Source organism: Podarcis bocagei, assembly GCF_964188305.1.
Source record: "Podarcis bocagei genome assembly, chromosome: 9".
Lineage (NCBI taxonomy): Eukaryota > Metazoa > Chordata > Lepidosauria > Squamata > Lacertidae > Podarcis > Podarcis bocagei.
In genome coordinates, this window is record NC_138134.1 from 79,126,772 (window position 1) to 79,147,556 (window position 20,785).

General features: G+C 47.3%; 1 protein-coding gene across 11 annotated transcripts in view; it reads left to right on the top strand.

The window, feature by feature from the left end:
• Positions 1-13,051: 13,051 nt before the first annotated feature.
• ZNF638 (zinc finger protein 638) overlaps positions 13,052-20,785 on the top strand; it is a 118,899-nt gene continuing 111,165 nt past the window's right edge. For 6 of the 11 annotated variants that reach the window (XM_081206865.1, XM_081206872.1, XM_081206873.1 and 3 more), the window contains exons 1-5: positions 13,052-14,377; positions 15,685-15,746; positions 16,344-16,385; positions 17,115-17,656; positions 20,611-20,667. In XM_081206865.1, the coding sequence (XP_081062991.1) occupies positions 13,277-14,377; positions 15,685-15,746; positions 16,344-16,385; positions 17,115-17,656; positions 20,611-20,667 (1,804 nt within the window). In that variant the 5' untranslated portion in view covers positions 13,052-13,276. The remainder of the gene's footprint in view (positions 14,378-15,684; positions 15,747-16,343; positions 16,386-17,114; positions 17,657-20,610; positions 20,668-20,785) is intronic. The other 5 variants (XM_081206875.1, XM_081206876.1, XM_081206877.1 and 2 more) reach the window with 4 other exon arrangements.

A 20,785-nucleotide genomic window follows, 5' to 3' on the forward strand; every position in this document is an offset into this window, starting at 1 on the left:
CCAGATAAAGAGGGTGGCCTGTTGGTTGTCAGTCCCTCTTTCCCTCATGGGATGGTTGAGAGGCTATTAATTCCTTCTGTGCCTTTGGGAGTATTAAGGAGGCATGTGCTGCAAAGTGGGGATCACTGGCTAGCGAAGAGCCAACTTCATAATCAGGGACCTCATTTGTCCTGTTTTGCCAGGGGTGTAGTAGGGAAAGTTGGTCCTCCAGTGTAAGGGTAAGTATCAGGGCACCAGTTGAATCGTAAGTTTTTGGAGCATTAGGCAAATGTCCGTGTATAGCCTGGGTACTATTGTGTAGTTTCAACTGTCTATCGGCGACATGTGGTTCTTTGAACAGCTTAGGAATGTCAGGGTTATCAGATTCCCCCTCTTCATCACTGTTGCTTGGGAAGAGAGGATGAGCTGGGACAGCTGAGACCCCTTCCCACTAGGGACTTTCCTGGGAGCATTACAGGACTCTCTTTCCTTTGCATTTTATTTTTTTAAAGTGGGGATGGAATTAGTATGTTGTGATTTTTGAAGGTGGGTGGGTTTCATTTGGCTTGGTGAAGCACCATGTCACCTGGAAGAGGAGGAGGAGGAGGAGGAGGAAGAAGAAGAAGAAGGGTTTGGATTTCATATCCCGCTTTATCACTTCCCGAAGGAGTCTCAAAGCGGCTGACAATCTCCTTTTCCTTCCTCCCCCACAACAAACACTCTGTGAGGTGAGTGGGGCTGAGAGACTTCAGAGAAGTGTGACTGGCCCAAGGTCACCCAGCAGCTGCATGTGGAGGAGCAGAGACGTGAACCCGGTTCACCAGATTACGAGTCCACTGCTCTTAACCACTACACCACACTGGCTCCTCTTCTCTTCCTGGCCTTGGGGTGGGGGTGGGATGGCTTGCAGAGGGAGCCTCAGCTGGTGCATGGAGGTCAGGAAGGGGGAGAAGCTGCAGCCAAAGAGCACTGTGGGGCTGTCTCTGCTCAATGCAGGAGGGCTTCCTGGGCTTAGCCCTCACTCAGCTGCTGTTTCTCCACCTTCTGCACTCACCCCCACCCTGTGGTGAGGCACCACGAGGATCTTTATGGTGACGTCGACATTCCTGCATGGCCAGGGGTTGGTCTGGATGACCCTTGGGTATGGTGACCATATTTTTTTCAATGAATCTGGGGGCATTTTTTTTAAAAAAAACATGCTTTATTATCCATAATTACATCTATAAATCAAAGACGTATCTTCCTTATTTTACATAAATCAGTTTTGTCAAAGCAAAAATCCAACAAAAGAATATAAGTCTTCCTACAATAATTTTGTACATAAACTTGACTTCTTATCCTTTCAAAAAAAAATAAATGTTAATAAACCTATTTTTCAACAAGAAAACTCCATGGACAAAAACAACAGGCATATAAAAGTTATGACGCTGGTAGATGAGCCCCTCAGGTCGGAATGCTTCTGCAGCCTCTGTCCTCTCCTCCTCTGCAACATTTGCTGAGTCTGAACCGCTTTCTGCGCCTGGCTCTTCCGGCTCGAGAAAGCCTGTTGCCTCTTCAGCACCCCACCATTCCTCTCCTCCTCCTCTCTGCCCCACCATCATTCCCCAGGCTCTGAGCCTTCCTCCTCTGCCCGGCTGGTGCCTCCCAGCTAACCCCCCACATCACCACAAATTGGGACTTACCAGCAGATAGAATGAAGTCCCTTAGGAGATGGCATTCCAGGGCACACCTGCGCCCCTGAACTTACACTGTCTTGTTTATTTTCTTGTGTTTTTGAGGATTGGCCACCAAGAAGGTCTGGATTTGCGGGCACAGCGTTGTGTATTGGGCCGAAGTCCGCGCAGTTTCGTCCAGGTGGGGCAGCAACCTGGGCTTCCCCTCGAATATAGAGCTGTCGTGGATCAGCCAGAGGGGAATGAGGTGGCATCAGCTCCTACCATTGCTGACTGCTCGGATCTCTACGGCGGGCCCACCTGATATCATCATCTTTCACCTGGGTGAGGAGGACATGGGCCGACAAAGGATTTGTCACCTAGTCAATGCTATCACTGAAGACTTGGAGACCTTGCACTTTCAATACCCACGGACCAGCCTCTGTTGGTCCGAGCTACTGGAGAGGCAGCGCTGGCCTATTATTCCGTTGCCTGGCACCCCGGAACCACAGCAGGCATCCGTGAACAAATCAAGGGAGAGAGTAAGGCAGAAAGTGAACAATGGCGTAACGCACAAGGTGCAGCAGCTGGGTGGCTGGGTGATCCGACACCCTGACATCACAGTCACACGAGAGGCCTTATTCCGGCAGAATGGGGTAGACCTCTCCGATGAGGGACTTGATGTTTGGTTGACTGACCTGGTGGGAGGCCTAAAGTATTGTTTTCAGATGTGAGCGGTTTGGCGGCAAGCATTTCCCTGAGGGCCGGTTGATGCATTGGATAGGCGTAGTCTTGGATTGAGGGGAGGCTGTAGCCTCTGCCTACCCCTCCGGAAAAGGGATCCGGGAGAGATGCTTCTGCCCAGACGCCCAGGTGGGGGCTAGGGCCATAGCACTCCCCAGGTGCAATCCAGCAAGGGACTTACTCTTTGATTCAGGTCACTTCCAGTTGACCCCAAATTAAGTCCTTCCGGCAGACGGGCCAGAAATTGTTGGTTCTCCCTGATGCCTATGTTAAACCTCTTACACCAGTAGTTAATAAAGCCATGACCTGATTTTACCCAAATACTACTTGCCTTGTCTCTTTATTCATTGAATTTAAGGGGTGGGGGTTCTTATCCTTTCAAAAAAAAAAAAAATGTTAATAAACCTATTTTTCAACAAGAAAACTCCATGGACAAAAACAACAGGCATATAAAAGTTATGATGCTGGTAGATGAGCCCCTCAGGTCGGAAGGCCTTCAACATGCTACTGAGGAAGAGCGGATGACATTAGGTAAAAAAGAAAAATGGGAGGGGGGAGGGACTGAAAAGTATATTTTAAAATAATATATATGTATATTTTTTGTAAGAAAGGGCAGACAAATGCAAAATTTTCTATGGGAACTGATGGTTCTGATGCACAAGAGAAACGACTCTGTAAATAAACAGTGTGTTCTTTGATATCCAGGATTATTTTATCATTTGTCTGGACTTATTACAAAGCCACAAGCTTTTTATATTTTCCTTGCCAGTTTGTTTCAGCATAAATGCTGATGGTAAAGAGTTGCATTGGGAATGCAGAAAGTTTGCGGGGGAGGGACGGACGGACTTGGAACCATTTTCACTTGCAAATGTTTAATTTGTTTTAAATATTTTTTTAAAGGGGATGGAAATGGAAAATTGAAGTGGGAATAGCCTTGGTGCATTTCTATGAATGGCATTGTACAGTTAAAAATAAATCTAATTGAAGCTATTGTGGGGCGTGAGGCACTGAGGCAAATGGCTGATTAATTAGGGACGCGGGTGGCGCTGTGGGTTTAACCACAGAGCCTAGGACTTGCCAATCAGAAGGTCGGTGGTTCGAATCCCCGCGACGGGGTGAGCTCCTGTTCCTGCCAACCCAGCAATTCGAAAGCATGTCAAAGTGCAAGTAGATAAATAGGTACTGCTCTGGCGGGAAGGTAAACGGCGTTTCTGTGCGCTGCTCTGGTTCGCCAGAAGTGGCTTAGTCATGCTGGCCACATGACCCGGAAGCTGTACGCCGGCTCCCTCGGCCAGTAAAGCGAGATGAGCGCCGCAACCCCAGAGTCGATCACGACTGGACCTAATGGTCAGGGGTCCCTTTACCTTTACCTGTGCTGAAAGCTGCTCCCTTCTGGCAGGCAGGGAGCATCTGCAAAGTCCTACCCACAAGGTTTGGGAAGACCTGGGTATAATTTGCCCAATCCCACCGCGCACGTGGGTGGCTTTCCCCTATTTTTAATGACCTCCTAATTAGCGCTTTGGGAAAGATGGAGGGCGCAAGGAGAAGGGGACGACAGAGGACGAGATGGTGGGACGGTGTTCTCGAAGCTACCAGCATGATTTTGACCAAACTGCGGGAGGCAGTGGAAGACAGGAGGGCCTGGCGTGCTCTGGTCCAGGGGGTCACAAAGAGGCGGACACGACTAAACAACAACAACAAAACATGGAGGGGAAAAAGCTAAACAACAACAACAATTACAGTGGTGCCCCGCAAGACGAACGCCTCGCAAGACGGAAAACCCGCTAGACGAAAGGGTTTTCTGTTTTGGAGGCGCTTCGCAAAACGAATTTCCCTATGGGCTTCCTTCGCAAGACGAAAGCCCATAGGGAAATCTCCGGGACAGCGGGGAAGTGCAGCGCGTCTTCCCCACTGTCCTCGGACCTCCTCCAAAGGCTGGCGGTGGGGCGGAAAGCCCTTCTCCCCGAGCCAACCTTCAGAAGGCTCCTCTGAAGGCTGGCGGTGGGGCGGAAAGCCCTTCTCCCCGCGCCAGCCTTCGGATGGCTGTCCTGAAGACTTGGGGTGGGAGGAGGGTTTTCCTTCCCACCGCCAACATTCAGAATGCTGTTCTGAATGTTGGCGGTGGGGAGGAAAAACCCTCCTCCCACCGCAAGCCCCGGGAACAGAGGAGAAGCGCTGCGCCCCTTCCCCTCTGTTCCCGTACCTGTCCTGAAGGCTTGTGGTGGGGAGAAAAGCCCTTCTCCGCACCGCCAGCCTGGCAAGCGGTTTCCATAGGAACGCATTGATTGATTTTCAATGCATTCCTATGGGAAACCGTGCATCGCAAGACGAAAAACTCGCAGGAAGAAAAAACTTGCGGAACGAATTAATATCGTCTTGCGAGGCACCACTGTAGTGCCTTTCCCCCAGTCCCTGGAGGAGGGGAGTGGGAGACACGTGTGGACCCGCAGCTAGAAGTCTCCCGCATGCTTTTACATCTGAGGCTGGACCGAGACAGACAGGATACGATCATCCTTATTGTCATTGTCCCCTACAGAACAACGAAATGGGAAAAAAAATCTACATCAGACATTCAGAAACCAGCAAGCCTGCTATCCCAGCCTGGTTAACCCCCCCAAAAAACTCTGATACCCCATAATTAAATACAATATATATACCCACAGAGACTACCTTACACTGCTTTTAAAACCAAAATCTCATTTGAATAAAAACTGTTTCTCAGGCGGCTAGTCTAGGAGGGGGGAAGGAAGCAAAGAAGGGCCAGAGGCTCCAAGCCACAGCTGCCAACGTTTCCCTTTTTTAAAAGGGAAATTCCCTTATTCTGAATAGGGTTCCTCACAAGTAAAGGGCAAAGTGGACAGCTCTGCTCAAAGCGGGGGCTGCAAAGACCGCGGCGGGGAATCCCCCCCCCCATTTTTGAAACTTTTAGTCCCCCCAAATTGGGGGAGTTTTATAGAAGGCATTAATAAAAGCACGGTACTTTCTGGGCCCGCTCTCTCTGGTCAGGCGCTCCCTCTCCCCAGAGGCTGCAGCGACACAGCGGGGCCGGGGGGGGGTTCTTTTAAACCTCCTCTAGCGGAGGCCGCGAGCCAAAAGGAAGTTCTTCGGCTGCCGCCTCAGTTTAAATACCCCCCCTTCCCCGCCAGCGGATTGGCTGGCTGGAATGCTCGCTCGTCCCCATCCGGGAAGCACCCGGGCGCGCATGCGCAGCGCGGCGCCGCCGTCCGTGTCGCTTGTTCCCCTCAGAGCAGCGGCCGAGGAGGAAGAGGAAGGAGCGGCAGCAGCTCGAGCGTCTCTCCCTCCGCGCAGGCGGGACACCCGAAGCCCAGGCCGGCGGAGGTGAAGCGGCGGCGGGGGGGGGCAGGAGGAGGCAGGGGAGGGAGGCCTCGGCGCCCGCGAAGAAGCCGCTTCTCAGAGTCCCTCAGGCCTCGGGCTCCGCCGCCAGGGCCCCCCTCCCCCCCCCCAGTGCGTGAGGGGAAGCCGCGAGGGGGGAAGGGAAGGCCTTCGGGGAGCTTCACATACCGCTAAACATATGGCCAGAACAGGACCGGACCGGCTGTGGTTATCAACATGGGTCTGGTGCTCCTAGTACTCCGTTTACTCTTTAGCATATTATACTGCACAGAAAGGCCATAGTCAAAATAAAAAAATTCCTTCCAGTAGCACCTTAAAGACCAACTAAGTTTGTTCTTGGTATGAGCTTTCGTGTGCACGCACACTTCTTCAGATACACAGCTTCAGATACAGTAGCGTAGCGTGGTTTGTCAGCACGCGGGGCAAGGCAAGTAATTTGCGCCCCTAACCCGTGGATTTGCGCCCCCTAACCCTAACCCCCAGATGTTGCACCCGGTGCGGCCGGCCCCCACTGCACCCCCCACGCTACGCCACTGTTCAGATACACAGATATATAGTGAGAAGGTGGGGAGGGGTATTACTCAGAAGGGTGGTGGGAATGGGAGATTGGCAGATAGCTGAGATGAGCCTGTTGACGACTCTTAACGACTGCAATAGGTCTTACAGGAAAAGGCAAGGGGTGAGAAGGTGAAACCACCCTTCTGAGTAATACCCCTCCCCACCTTCTCACTATATAGAAGGGTCTGGCAACTTCTGTTTCACTGTATCTGAAGAAGTGTGCATGCACACGAAAACTCATACCAAGAACTAACTTAGTTGGTCTTTAAGGTGCTACTGGAAGGAATTTCTTTATTTTGACTATGGCAGACCAACACGGCTACCTATCTGTAACCAGAAAGGCCATAGCTTAGGAATAGAGCATCTGCCTTGTATATCCCTGGTATTTCAAGGTAGGGCAGGAAGACAGCCCTGGCAAGCCATTGCTAGTTATTATAGGCAATACTGCACTAGATGGATCAGCTCTCTGGACTCCGTATAATTTACTATGTTCACAGTACAGTCCTGCAAAATCTGCCAAGCTAAGAGCCCATAAAACCTGTGAAGAAATTTCCTGTGGCTTCTAGGGTGTAACTGAATGTTTCAGTTCTTGGCATGTGGTTTGCACTCCCCAGATCAAAACCTCATTCGCTAGTGGAAATGGGTCTCACGACCTTCATTTTCAATGTATGGTAACTTACTGAATTGAATCATAGAATCCTAGAGTTGGAAGAGACCCCAAGGGCCATCGAGTCCAACCCCCTGCCAAGCAAAAAACACCATCAGAGCACTCCTGACATATGGTTGTCAAGCCTCTGCTTAAAGACCTCCAAAGGAGGAGACTCCACCACACTCCTTGGCAGCAAATTCCACTGTCGAACAGCTCTTACTGTCAGGAAGTTCTTCCTAATGTTTAGGTGGAATCTTCTTTCTTGTAGTTTGGATCCATTGCTCCGTGTCCGCTTCTCTGGAGCAGCAGAAAACAACCTTTCTCCCTCCTCTATATGACATCCTTTTATATATTTGAACATGGCTATCATATCACCCCTTAACCTCCTCTTCTCCAGGCTAAACATGCCCAGCTCCCTTAGCCGTTCCTCATAAGGCATTGTTTCCAGGCCTTTGACCATTTTGGTTGCCCTCCTCTGGACACGTTCCAGTTTGTCAGTGTCCTTCTTGAACTGTGGTGCCCAGAACTGGACACAGTACTCCAGGTGAGGTCTGACCAGAGCAGAATACAGTGGCACTATTACTTCCCTTGATCTAGGGAATTTACAGAATAAAGAAAGACATTTCTGCATGTGCAGTCTGATCAATTCTAAAGAATTGAACTTCTTTAGAATTGGTCAACATTTGATCCTTGCGGTAACTTGGTTTTGCCTTGAGCACCTGTGTTCCTTTCCCTAAAGGTGTTACATTCATACAGAGACCTTCCCACATTTCCAGTGCCGTAGTGGGATAACACAGGTAGAAATTTTGGGTTTACAGAATAAAGAAAGACATTTCTGCATGTGCAGTCTGACCATGTCCTATCTCGGTGAGTTCACACGGTGAAAGAGAATGAACAAAGGAGGAAAATTAACTTCCAGGTGACCAACTGAGTCTTGGAATACTGTGGTCTCAACCCTTTCGTGCATTATCTAGTCTTAAACTTGCTAGTTATATTTGACTGCAATTTCCCACACTTCATTTCATTGGTTCATTTCACGAAATGTATACACCGCTTGATTGTGTGAGAATGCCACAACAAAAGCAAGCACCCAAAGGGATGCAGTGAAGGCACCTGCCTAATACCAATCATGCTATTCATAGTTCAGTAGGTGGAAGTGGTGGCCATGTGGCAACTGAATGCTAGCAACAGGCTTTTAAAGGCAGCAGCGAAAGGCAGAAAATTAGTTCCCTTCTTTCCCTGGAACTGTGCTAAATGATGCTGTGGCTCTTCTGGTCTTAAAAGTTGAAAATAGACATCGCTAGATAAGAGAGGCAAGAGGTCATTCACAAGTAACAAAACGACCTGTATGCTCTTCTTAGTGACGATAGCCCTCTGGGTGCAGAAATGCATCTTTGATTTGATTGTTTTGTATGTCTTTAAATGGCCCTAATGCTTTAAATGGACTTTAAAAGTCTTTAAACTGCATATTTTCAGACAACAAATTTTTGTCTTAAAATGCATTGACCCGCTTCAAAGGAGAAAGTAATTCATAGGATTTGATCGCCGTCTTCCAATATCTAAAGGGCTTTCACATGGAAAATTGAGCAAGCTTGTTTTTTGCTGTTCTGGAGAGTAGGACCCAAAACAATTGCTTCTAGTTACAAGAGAGGAGATTCTGAATTAACACCAGGAAGAACTTTCTGGCGGTAAGCGCTGTGGAACGGAATTCCTCAGAAAGTAATGGACTCTCCTTCCTGGGAGGTTCTTAAGCAGAGGCTGCTTGGGCACCTATCGGGAATTCTTTAATTGAGATTACTGCATTACAGGGGGTTGGACTAGATGACCCTCAAATGTCCCTTCCAACTCTACAATTCTGTGATTCTGTGATTCTATGCTGTGTGTGGGAATGGAGTACAATGGTACCTCAGGATAAATACGCTTCAGGTTACAGACTCCGCTAACCCAGAAATAGTACCTCGGGTTAAGAACTTTGCTTCAGGATGAGAACAGAAATCGTACTGTGGCGGCGTAGCAGCAGCAGGAGGCCCCATTAGCTAAAGTGGTGCTTCAGGTTAAGAACAGTTTCAGGTTAAGAACGGACCTCTGGAACGAGTTAAGTACTTAACCCAATGTACCACTGTATCCTAAAACTGGGTTAGAACACTGAACAGAAAGCACTACAGTGTTTTATTGTGTGTCCCCTTGGAAAATCCAACAAGTAACTGCTACATGTTTCTTTAAAAAGTCTTGTTTCTCAGCTGGGGCTGATGCTGCAACTATGGTGGATATTTGAAGATAGAAGATCTTCAAATATCCACCATGGTTGCAGCATCAGCCCCACCTCAGAAACAAGACCATGAATTTATGGTGGACTTCATTAAAATGAATAGTACTGCTAATTTAGGCCACAAGGTGGCAACAAAATTGTGCAGCTCTAATCCCAATACTAAGGGACGCGGGTGGCGCTGTGGGTTAAACCACAGAGCCTAGGACTTGCTGATCAGAAGGTCGGTGGTTCGAATCCACACGATGGGGTGAGCTACCGTGGCTCGGTCCCTTCTCCTGCCAACCTAGCAGTTCGAAAGCACGTCAAATTGCAAGTAGATAAATAGGTACCGCTCTGGCAGGAAGGTAAACAATGTTTCCGTGCGCTGCTCTGGTTTGCCAGAAGCAGCTTAGTCATGCCGGCCACATGACCCGGAAGCTGTACGCTGGCTCCCTCGGCCAATAAAGCAAGATGAGCGCTGCAACCCCAGAGTCGGTCACGACTGGACCTAATGGTCAGGGTTCCCCTTTACCCTTAATCACAATACTGCACAGTTCAAGAGGTGAATTTGCCCCTGCTCTGCATTCTTAAGCAGACGAACCCAATTCTCACGTCCCTGACTGAAACACAGATTGAAACATACTTATATACTTCAGATTTTGCATTTATCTGAATTTTATGGTGCAGTACCAAAACACATATGATAATAATAGTTTGGGATAGTGTTAGTATTATTGATTGGTGTTACCCAAAGGTCTCCAAGCATCTTAGAACACATTAAAAAATGTAAAATATGTTTAGAAATGGATACATTGAGGTAAAACACATTTGACTATTTTGTGATAATATTTAGGAATATTGTGGTTCAGTGGTTATTGCGTTGGGCTAGGATGGGGGGATCGAGATTAGCTTTGCTGTTTCTCCATGAAGCGCAATGGGTGGCCCTGGGCCAGTCTCTCTCTCGCTGCTTAACCCTCCTCATCAGCTTTCTTCGAGGAGAAGTGAGGGGGGAAGAACATAGGAGGCCACTTTGAGCTCCTTGTAGGGAATGCCTGATAGAGGTTCAGCATTTGATTCCTTAGATTGCTGGGGGATGTTGCAGTGCTCTCAGCAAAGTGGTTTTTTGTTTTGTTTTAAAACGGTATGAATGAGTTTAGCAAAAATGCTGCAGGGGCTGAACATTTGGAGTGACAACTACTTTTGTTTCACAGAAAACTAGAAAATTTAGTTCCCTTTCCCCAACTCCCTTAAAAGTTGCCTGCTTTTTGTCAGCCAGGCCTACATTGGTTAGTATGTGTGTCTATCTTACGTTGGTGGTATCCAGCGTAATTACTTTTGTAGATGCACGGATTTTGGGTTAAACATTGGAGCCTATCGTTTTCCCTCTAGCCTCCTCTAATCTCCTTTGTGGGGTTAAGGGAACTCCTGGAACAGATTTAGGGGATGCACCAGGAGAGGAAAATTCTGCTGTGCTGCCCAAGGGGTCCTTGCTCTAGCAGAAGCACTTAGCTGCCTATTGCCCCCTCCTTTTGGTTCTGTCACGCAAGTCTAGAGATGCAAAGTTACTGGAGCTGTCAAAATTTGCCAAACGGTAACTTAATGTTTCATGAGCTTAAAGCCGGAAAGCTTTTTGCATAACGTGCAGTATAATAGCTTGCACATATTCTCAGATAATCTCAGCAGAAAATAATGTCATGAAGTACCAGCAGTAACTCTGCATATGCAGTTAAACTTGGCCTCTTCAGATGTGCATCATTATACACAGGCATAAAATGTATGAAGTATTTATTAAGTTTGCACAAATAGAAATGGGTTTATCAACCTTTACATGTTTGTTCCTCGATTGTGTTGGTGTATTTTCCAATTCATCAGTTTGCGGAATTCACTAGATGCGGAAGCTGGAAGAATTTTGTGTGTGAAGAAAACTGTTTTCTCATGGATTTTTATGGGCCTTCACATTTCTGTTTAATGCCTGTTTGAAAACATTAACTGCTTGTAACATGCGCAGCAACTCTATGGGGCTGAGGTGTCTTTGGCTCCCTCGAAATCTGTTGGGAGGGGGCCAGGCCTCCTGAATGTTGGGGTGGAGGAGGCAAAGCGCTAAGCCAAATGGGGTGCGGCTTCAGTGGCAGGCTCCTCCTGAGCGAGAGAGGGGAGGAATTGCTCACTCATTGAAGCCGCACTGCGCTGGGCTTCCCACTGGGCCCCTCCTGGCGACGCGACTTTGCATGTGTAACGCGTGTCACGTGCATGACCTCACATGAGCATGATGCGTTCTGAGTGCACAATGTCACACACACGCTGGGCCACCTCGATCTTGGACACAAGTTGACACCTCTGGTGTGTAACACGTCCGGTCTAAGAAAGAAAAGGTTTCCCCCCTTTTTTGAGTTTTATTTACTTATTAATTTTCTTATGTTACATTGGTAAACATCATATTACATTACAAGGCTCATTATAATATAATTTTCTGCATGTATACAAAGATTATATACCTAAAGAAAGAAAAAACAAGGACAAAATATTACAAAATCATATATGTACCAACACTTTGGACTTCCTATCTATCCTGTTGTATATTCCTTTTTTACAAATGAATGTAGTCTTATTATTGCATATTTCTTTACATTTTATCTAATACATTCCTATATCAATATGTACCCTTTGTCTTATTTCTCAACTCAGTCTCTCTCCAACATCAATTGAATGCTAGCATAGATAGCGAACCTTTACTGTATTTTTGAACATACATCTTATACCTGTCCCACTTTACCATAAATTTTTGTTTTGAATTGCCTCTCAGGCTATTTGTCAACTGCACCATTTTAGCAAATTCTTGTAGCTTTTTATGCCAATCCGTTATTGTTGGGACATTTTCTTCCTTCCACCCCTTTGCCACCAAAGTCCGAGCTGCAGCCGTTGCATATAAAAATACCTCCTGAAAAGCATTTGGGATGTCCCTGCCAACAATACTTAACAGAAATGCCTCTGGTCTTTTTAAAAAAGTTATTCCAAATTTTTTTTTAACTCATCATAAATTAAGAAAGAAAAGATTTTGGGACATATCAAGGCTAGAATCTCCTGATGGAAGGCTATGAAATTATATTGGATAACAGTGGTAGGTAAACCTTCAGAAGAATTTTCTAAAGACTGGTAAGTCACCAATATAGCAGGATACTGAGACTGATGGTAGTTTGACAACTTACTGGATAGGGGTCCTGCCAGGGAAATGGACCAGGTGGTCTGTTAATGCACTTTATGTGCTACTCTTCTGTGATTTTCCCCTGCCCACATAGTATCTTTAAGTAATTTCTGTGTTGAAATGGTTGAAGCCATTTAGTTGGGAAATTGTATGTAGCTCTTGCCACAAAGTTTCAAACATCCTCTAGTTTTGTTACTTGATGAGGTCACATAAATAGTGGTTGTAGCACATCTTCATTGTCAAATACATTGTTTTATAGGACAATCCTTTACCTAATTACTTGGAAGTAAGTCACATTGAATTGAATGGAACCTGCTGTCTAGTACTAATAATAATAATTGAACTCTGCATATCGTTGTAGTGTAAATTATTATCTTATTTTTCTAACGGCTTAATTAAATTACACTTGATATGTGGCTAGAATGCATTAAAATCACATGGGTTTTCAATTGAAAGTGCTTGTTTGCATGGTTGGTTTAGAGTGGGATATAAAGCCTTTTAAATTCAAAAGTTGTAGTGCGTTGAAACACATATGAAAGTGAGTAAAACCCCCAACAATTTGTTATTGAGAAAAAAACGAAACTGTTGTGTTTTTCAAACAATTTACTTACAGGCAGTAGAACCATTTTAGAAAGTAGGTTAAAAATAAATGTAATCTAATTTTTGTGTGTTTAACTTTCAGCTTTGTGGTGTTCTTGGAAAATTTTGCACCTTTTGTGAATTCTCTGAACCTTGGCATTGCCGGCCCACTTCTGTTGGGCCCTCCTCCTCCTCCTTTGCAGCTTGCTCAGATTAAGACACAGTTGGCTTTTCACCAGTTGAACTCGGTAGCTTCAACCCATTCTATAGCATCTTACGCTTTGTTAAATGAAGCATTTCTGAAAATTGCCATGTTTAACCCTAGAGGAAACATGCCTCCAAGGCCAAGGGGACCCAATATACCTGGTCCAATGCCGTGTGGCCCTTTTCTGGGGCCGGGGCCGGGACCTGGACTGGATGGTCTTCAAAGGCAACACCCGTCTGCTCCTCCCAGAATGCCTCAAAGGGTCATGGAACCAGAAATGAGGGCAAGATTCCCAAGGCCAAATGTTCAGGTCACGCAACATGGAATGGATCCTAGATTAGAGCGGCACCAGAAGGAAGAGGGATGTGCTACTCACTTTCCGCTTGTAAGTAGTAGCCAGATCACTTCAGGAGAGTTTGCACAACAAGCCACACGTATCCAGAACCGTTTTACAACCGAGAATGCTTCCAGCATCTTAGCAAACTTTGGCTTATCTAATGAAGACTTGGAGGAACTTAGTCGGTATCCGGATGATCAGCTGACACCAGAAAACATGCCTTTAATTTTGAGGGACATCCGAATGCGCAAAATGACTCATCAGTTACCAAGTTTACCTTCTCAGAGCAGAGAAAAGGAAATGTTTCACAGTGACGATGGTCGTGGTAGCATGGTGAAGTGCAAGGTAATTGACTACGGGCATAAAAGCAAATATAAATATATTGAAACTCTTCCTGAGGTCAAAGACTATAATTCTGATGCATCAACTGAGGGGAACATGAAAGGATTTCCAACACAGCAGACGACTCTTATGTCTTCGGCGCCCTCTGGTGTAACCAGTAGTCAAATGAAGGCGGTAGAAGAGCTGTTACGAAAGATGGGATTCCAGAGAAGCACATCAAGTACGCAGTCCTTTCCCCCCATGGATGCTTCCAACAAGGGGCCAGGGCTATGCCTCCCTCCAGCAGGAGCCGAGATACCACCTGGACCTGCCAGTGGCCAGAAGAAAATCCATGAGAAACCTCAGCATCCTATTGAGTCACCTTTTGTTGTGGTGAAAGCCTCTTGGCTTCCAGTTTTTTCACAGGCAGATGTCCAGAAGCTGAAGAGATTGCCAACTCCGTCGATGATGAATGATTACTATGCTGCATCTCCAAGAATATTTCCACATGTGTGTTCTCTGTGTAATGTAGAATGTGAACAGTTGAAGGTGAGTCACTCCCCCCCCCCCATTACATACATTTGTACACAATGTGTTCTATGTGCTGGGTTTAATTGACTTCTGGATATCTGTAGATTTTATTCCCGTAAGATGTCCAACAATCAAGAAGCTTGGGAATAAATACTGCGTGTGTCTGATTTGCACAATGTGACTGGCTATTTCTGCAGGTTTCACCTGTAAAAGCTGCCTTACGATAGACAAGTTCTCAATTGACTTTGGATTCCCTGTTCCCTCTACTGCTTCCTCTGTCTATAATTAAACTTGCTCTAGTAGCTTCTGGGATCAAAGAAGTTGGACTTAAAGTAGACAGTGGATTAAGGTTGCAGTCCAGTCAGAAACATTGGTAAAGAAAGCATTATAGCGTTAGAATGTAACATACGAATTATAGAAGACTCTGTCTTATCTGACTTTGAGCTGCTGTTGTCTGTTTGAATATTAAATGCATTGCACAGTATTGAACATTGTCCAGTGTTAAACTCATACACAGGATTGAAGGGCAGGTGAGTGTGTTTCTACTCTGCTGTAGAAACTCAGATATATAAGCTAGGTGACAAATGGCTTCTTAAATCAAGGTGTCAGTTGCCAAAATGGAATGTGTAGTTGCAATTTTGGGGCCAGATGGATCTAAAGTCTTATTTTTCCAATGATGGACTAACTGTAATTGATTCTCAGTTAAACATCCGGCTAGTTCAAGTAACAACCTTGAGCCAGGTTAAGAACTTAAAGAAGATAAATCACTTGGTGCAGGGACATTCCACATATATACCGGCCTATTCCTACCTCCTTTTCTGAATGGTGTCACAGACCAAAATATAACTGATAGAATTCTACAGGATGTGGTGTTAGTGTGTGAAAACTATTGCAATCCAAGGATCCCCAGGCATTCACCTCCAGGTTGTGTAGATGTCAGGCGCCATCCTGGCATCCAGGCATCTCCACTTGGTTGTAGGTCTCTGGTAGCCAGGTGCAAAATGTGCTTGGCCCCGGGCTCGTTTTGAGCACTGCCACGGACTTGCATGACCTTAAATGATGAGATTATGCAGTTTTAGAGACAGAAGCCCCATCAATGGGTATTGGGCATATCACTAAGTGGAACTTATGTATATACCGTTATGTTGTTGTTGTTTTTAATAGTTGCTGCTCAGCAGCAGAGGAGAGCCCTTCTGTGGGTTTCTCAGAAGCATCTGGCTGACGGCCGCAGGAGACGGGATGCTGGACTAGGTGACGCTTTGTTCTTATCTAGCAGCCAGGCTTTTTTGTGTTCTCATGCTGATTTCTTCCCTCCCTCCCTGTAGGGCTGGAATCTGCACGTGCGCACTGCTGCACACTCCGAGAAATGTGATGAGCTACGCCAGCGGTAAGGCCTTTCATTTTAATTTATTGGGAATAGATTGAGGATTTGAAATGGTTTGAAAATGACTGCCTGGATAGCTCAGGGCTTTGCTAAAAGCGGCAGAGCCATTGCTTACATGCCTTGCCACAAACCTCAGCCAAGGAAGTTGTGGGAGCTCACCTTTGAAGGAACGGTGCCTGCTCTAGGTTCTGTTTTGCCTGAATTTGTATAAGTGGTCTGTAGGCCGATTATGGAGCTGAACCAGGGAAGAAGGCAGAAGCTCAGAGGCATCTCATCTTGCGTTCTGTGGCTTTTAGATGCCTGTGGAGCATGAGCAGAGTTTTACGAGGGGTGGCTTCAGGACAAACCAGTTCTTGGAGGAGCTGGGACCTGAATCTCATGCCAGGGAGCTTTTGGAATACTGGGTCCAAGAGTCAGGGAACCCTCATAGAATCACCTTTAAACATCCCCTGAAGATCAGTAGTAAGAGATCAATAATTTGGACAAAAGGGAGAGAAGTACTTGACAGTTTTAGAAACCTGCCTGAATGATAATGGAATGGAGTATGTGTACTGTGTCAAATGAATAACACAGCTGTTTTGCTGGCTTTTCTTGAAACAGGCATCCTGAGTGGAATCCAGAAGACTGCCCTTTGTTACAGAGGTAACCTTTCAATCTCAACATGAATACTCAGTAATGAGAATTAGGCTGCAGTAATCTCATCCCTGACAGTAACCCCCCACCTCACCCACCCCCGGAATAATATTTTCCACCCTAGGTTACTGGTTGTCACTGACCAGTATATGTAGGAGCTGCTTAACTCAGACCTAACATTGATTGGGCAGTGGGGGGGGGGATTTTCACTCCGCTGGAACCCTTGTGTCTCCACACTCCCGTGGGGGCTTTTTTGGGGTGCGCTGAACTCTAGCACTGCCCTCCAAGCCTCTCTGCCGGCTCCGTGTCGTGGACGACACTCAGCACACCGCCATTGTCCTCCGCAGCAGACCGGAAGTCAGGAGCGGCTCAACTCAGACTGCAGGCCCTCGTGTCTTCGTTCTAAGGCTCCAGGGGCCAGCTGGCTGAGCAGCTGTGGGTTGCACTGCAGCTAAGCCACTAGCAGGCAGGTAGCCATTGCCAGTGCAGGTGGCAGCCATAATTTTCTGGTATGAAGCTGGGCATTCTGTTGCCAGCATCTGAGTTCCTTTAGTCATTGGATGCTGCAGGCCCATCAGCCGTATTCTGTAGACTTTTGATGCTTTTAGCTTCAGCCCCGAGAGTTCCTATTTCTATTTGATTTCCATTTGCAAAAATAACATCTTGGTATATCTGATTTCTGCTTTTACATTTGAAAAAGAGAAGTCATTCAGATCCTGCTTTTTCTGCCTTTTGCAGACATGAAGGCGACAAGAAGGAAAAACATATTCCAATGCCATGCTCTACCAGTTCTAACCCGAACACTTCACAACACTCAATCCCTGGCCATGCCTCGAGTCAAATTCGGTCACGATCTAGGAGCTCTGGGCCCCACAGCAGAAAACAGTCACGATCTAGGAGTTCTGAACGTTGCAGGAGAAAACGGTCACGATCTAGGAGTTCTGAACGTTGCAGGAGAAAACGGACACGATCTAGGAGTTCTGAACGTTGCAGGAGAAAACGGACACGATCTAGGAGTTCTGAACGTTGCAGGAGAAAACGGACACGATCTAGGAGTTCTGAACGTTGCAGGAGAAAACGGACACAATCTAGGAGTTCTGAACGTTGCAGGAGAAAACGGTCACGATCTAGGAGCCCTGGGCCCCACAGCAGAAAACGGTCACAATCTAGGAGCCGCAGACATAGGTCCAGGTCTGCAGAGCGACGAAGCTCCCCCAGCTCAAGTTCTCAAACCTCATCTAGCCAGAAGAAAGAACTGAGAAAATCAACTAGATCTCCAGGTAAGGTGGATGTTACAGATGCTTCAGTAACTGGCCTTCGGTTTTTTCTAAGCAGGATAATGTGTGTGATAATGGCAGGCGTGTTGCAGTGTCTGTGGCTCAGTGAATAGTTTGTTCTGTTCTGGCGTTTTTTTCCTGGCTTCGTCATTGTGTCAATATAATGCCTGCCAAGGAGACCAAGCCTGTTCCTATATTGGATTGTGTGAGTGACTCTGCAACCCATTTCAAAAGGGGATAATAATAATAATAATAATAATAATAATAATAATAATAAAAAATTTTATTTATATCCCGCCCTCCCCAGCCGAAGCCGGGCTCAGGGCGGCTAACAACACTAAAATAGTGCAACATTATAAAAACATCATAAGAATTAATTAAAATCAAAATTGATGGCAACCATAAACTAAAGTATTGTAAAGATTGCCAAAGGAGGGAGTCAGGCTGCGCCCTGACCAAAGGCCTGGTGGAACAGCTCTGTCTTGCAGGCCCTGCGGAAAGATGTCAAGTCCTGCAGGGCCCTTGTCTCTTGTGACAGAGCATTCCACCAGGTTGGAGCCGCAGCCGAAAAAGCCCTGGCTCTAGTTGAGGCCAGCCTAACCTCTCTGTGGCCTGGGACCTTCAAGATGTTTTTATTTGAGGACCGTAAGTTCCTCTGTGGGGCATACCAGGAGAGGCGGTCCCATAGATACGAGGGTCCTAGGCCGTATAGGGCTTTGAAGGTTAAGACCAGCACCTTAAACCTGATCCTGTACTCCACCGGGAGCCAGTGCAACTGGTATAGCAACGGATGAATGTGATCCCGCAGCGAAGACCCCGTAAGGAGTCTCGCTGCGGCATTCTGCACCCGCTGGAGTTTCTGGGTCAGTCTCAGGGGCAGCCCCACGTAGAGCGAGTTACAATAATCCAGTCTGGAGGTGACCGTCGCGTGGATCACAGTGGCTAGGTCAGGGCGAGAGAGGTAAGAAGCCAACTGCTTAGCTTGGCGGAGATGAAAAAATGCCGCCTTTGTTATAGCTGCAATCTGCGCCTCCATGGAGAGGGAGGTATCGAAGATTACACCCAAACTCTTAACGGACGGTGCTGGCACTAATTGCACCCCCGCATAGAGATGGGAGTTGCCCCCTCAATCCCATATCGTCCCGTCCCAGCCAGAGGACCTCTGTCTTCGAAGGATTTAACTTCAACCGGCTCCCACGTAACCATCCAGCCACAGCTTCCAAGCATCTGATCAGTGTGTCTGGGGCCAAGTCAGGGTGGCCATCCATCAACAGATAGAGTTGGGTGTCATCAGCATACTGATGGCAGCCCAGCCCAAAACTCCGGACAAGCTGGGCAAGGGGGCGCATAAAGATGTTAAAAAGCATCGGGGAGAGTATCGCACCCTGAGGCACTCCACACACCAAGGAGTGGCAGGATGACAGTTCCCCCCCCCAAGCGCCACCCTCTGTCCCCGACCAGAGAGAAACGAGCGCAGCCATTGAAGGACTGTGCCCTGGATCCCCACGTCGGCAAGGCGGTGGTCCAGGAGTTTGTGATCGACCATGTCGAAGGCTGCTGACAGGTCTAGAAGAATCAGCAGTCCCAACCCGCCTCGATCCAGCTGCCTGCGGAGATCATCTGTTAGGGTGACCAGAGCCGTCTCGGTCCCATGACCAGCGCGGAAGCCGGACTGGAATGGATCCAGAGCCGATGTTTCATCCAGAAACCTACCAAGCTGTTCAGCAACCGCTCTCTCAATCACCTTACCCAGGAATGGAAGATTCGAAACTGGGCGGTAATTGGATAGATCTAAGGGATCTAATGATGTTTTCTTTAAGAGCGGACGCACCATTGCCTCCTTCAGTTCCCCTGGGAATGTCCCGGTGCCAAGGGACAAATTGATGATATCCCCTAGGAGGGCCCGCACCTCGTCTGGACACGCTCTAATCAGCCAAGACGGGCACGGGTCGAGAGGACAAGTGGTGGGTTTTCCAGCTCGGAGGAGTCTGTCCACATCGGCTGGGGATATCCGGTCAAAGTGGTCCAATACTGGACCCGAGGACAGTCGAGGGGCCTCCAGTTCCTTTATTGTATCCAAATGTTGGATGTTGGTTGATCTCAGCCATTTCACTCCTCTGGAGTTTCCCCCACCCACTTTGTAGTTTTTACAGTTGCTTAGTACAGTGACCTTCTTGCACTCATGCTATGCAGGGTAGAACCTTGTTGCAAATTCAGCTGTGACCGAGGATCAGGGGAGATATTCTGCTGCTTCCCTGCAGTATTGTTGCCAAAGGTAGACCTGAAGTTGTTGCAATAGAGCGTTGATGAACTGCAGGGGGGCGGGTATTGGTTCCTGTACGGATATCAGGGGGTTACTCGAGAGCAATCAGGCAAGTGCCTCCCTGGTCGGATGTAAAGCCTCGATATTGGTGCCAAAAACCCTTCACCATGCAGAGCCAATGTTCCGTGGCTCGCTCATTCACTGGCAGAATCTGTGAGTGGGCAGTCCTTAAACCTTCCCCAGCAGAGTAGTTTCTTGACGCCCAATCTGCGCCTCCCCTCTCAGCGGGGAAGCCTACTGTGCAGAGAGGGTGTGGGTAACGGAGGATCTCTCTCCTCCCTGCTTTCGTCAGGCAAGGTGTCCTGGCACCGCCTCGCCTCCTCCGAGCCCTGAAGCTCCTCTACACTGGAGGCGTGGTTACTCTCCTCCGCTGAGGAGGTGCTGCTTCCCACGATTTTTGGGGGATCTCTGTAATCCATACGGCTTTTCCCCTCTCGCCCCTGAGCCAACGGCAGTTCCTTGGCAGTTCCATTTTGTTCTTCTTTTTATTTTGTATCTTTTGGGTTTTTCATCTTGTATTTTTATGTTGTGAACCACCCTGAGATGTATGGATGGAGGGCAGCATACCAATATAATAAATACTGCTGCTAATAATAATAATGATGATCCACTTGCTTTTTCTCCCCCTCTTTAGCGCCATCTGCAGAAGCAGGAAGCTCCAAGAAACCTCCAGCCAAATCTGCTCTCCCAGGTCTGTGTCTGACACACTAACCACTACACCAGAGTGGCTCTTCATAATGGCCCGGGAGGATGGGAGGGGCTCAGCTGGAGCAGACCCTGATGCATTATTTGCTTTCTGTCCCCTCTCT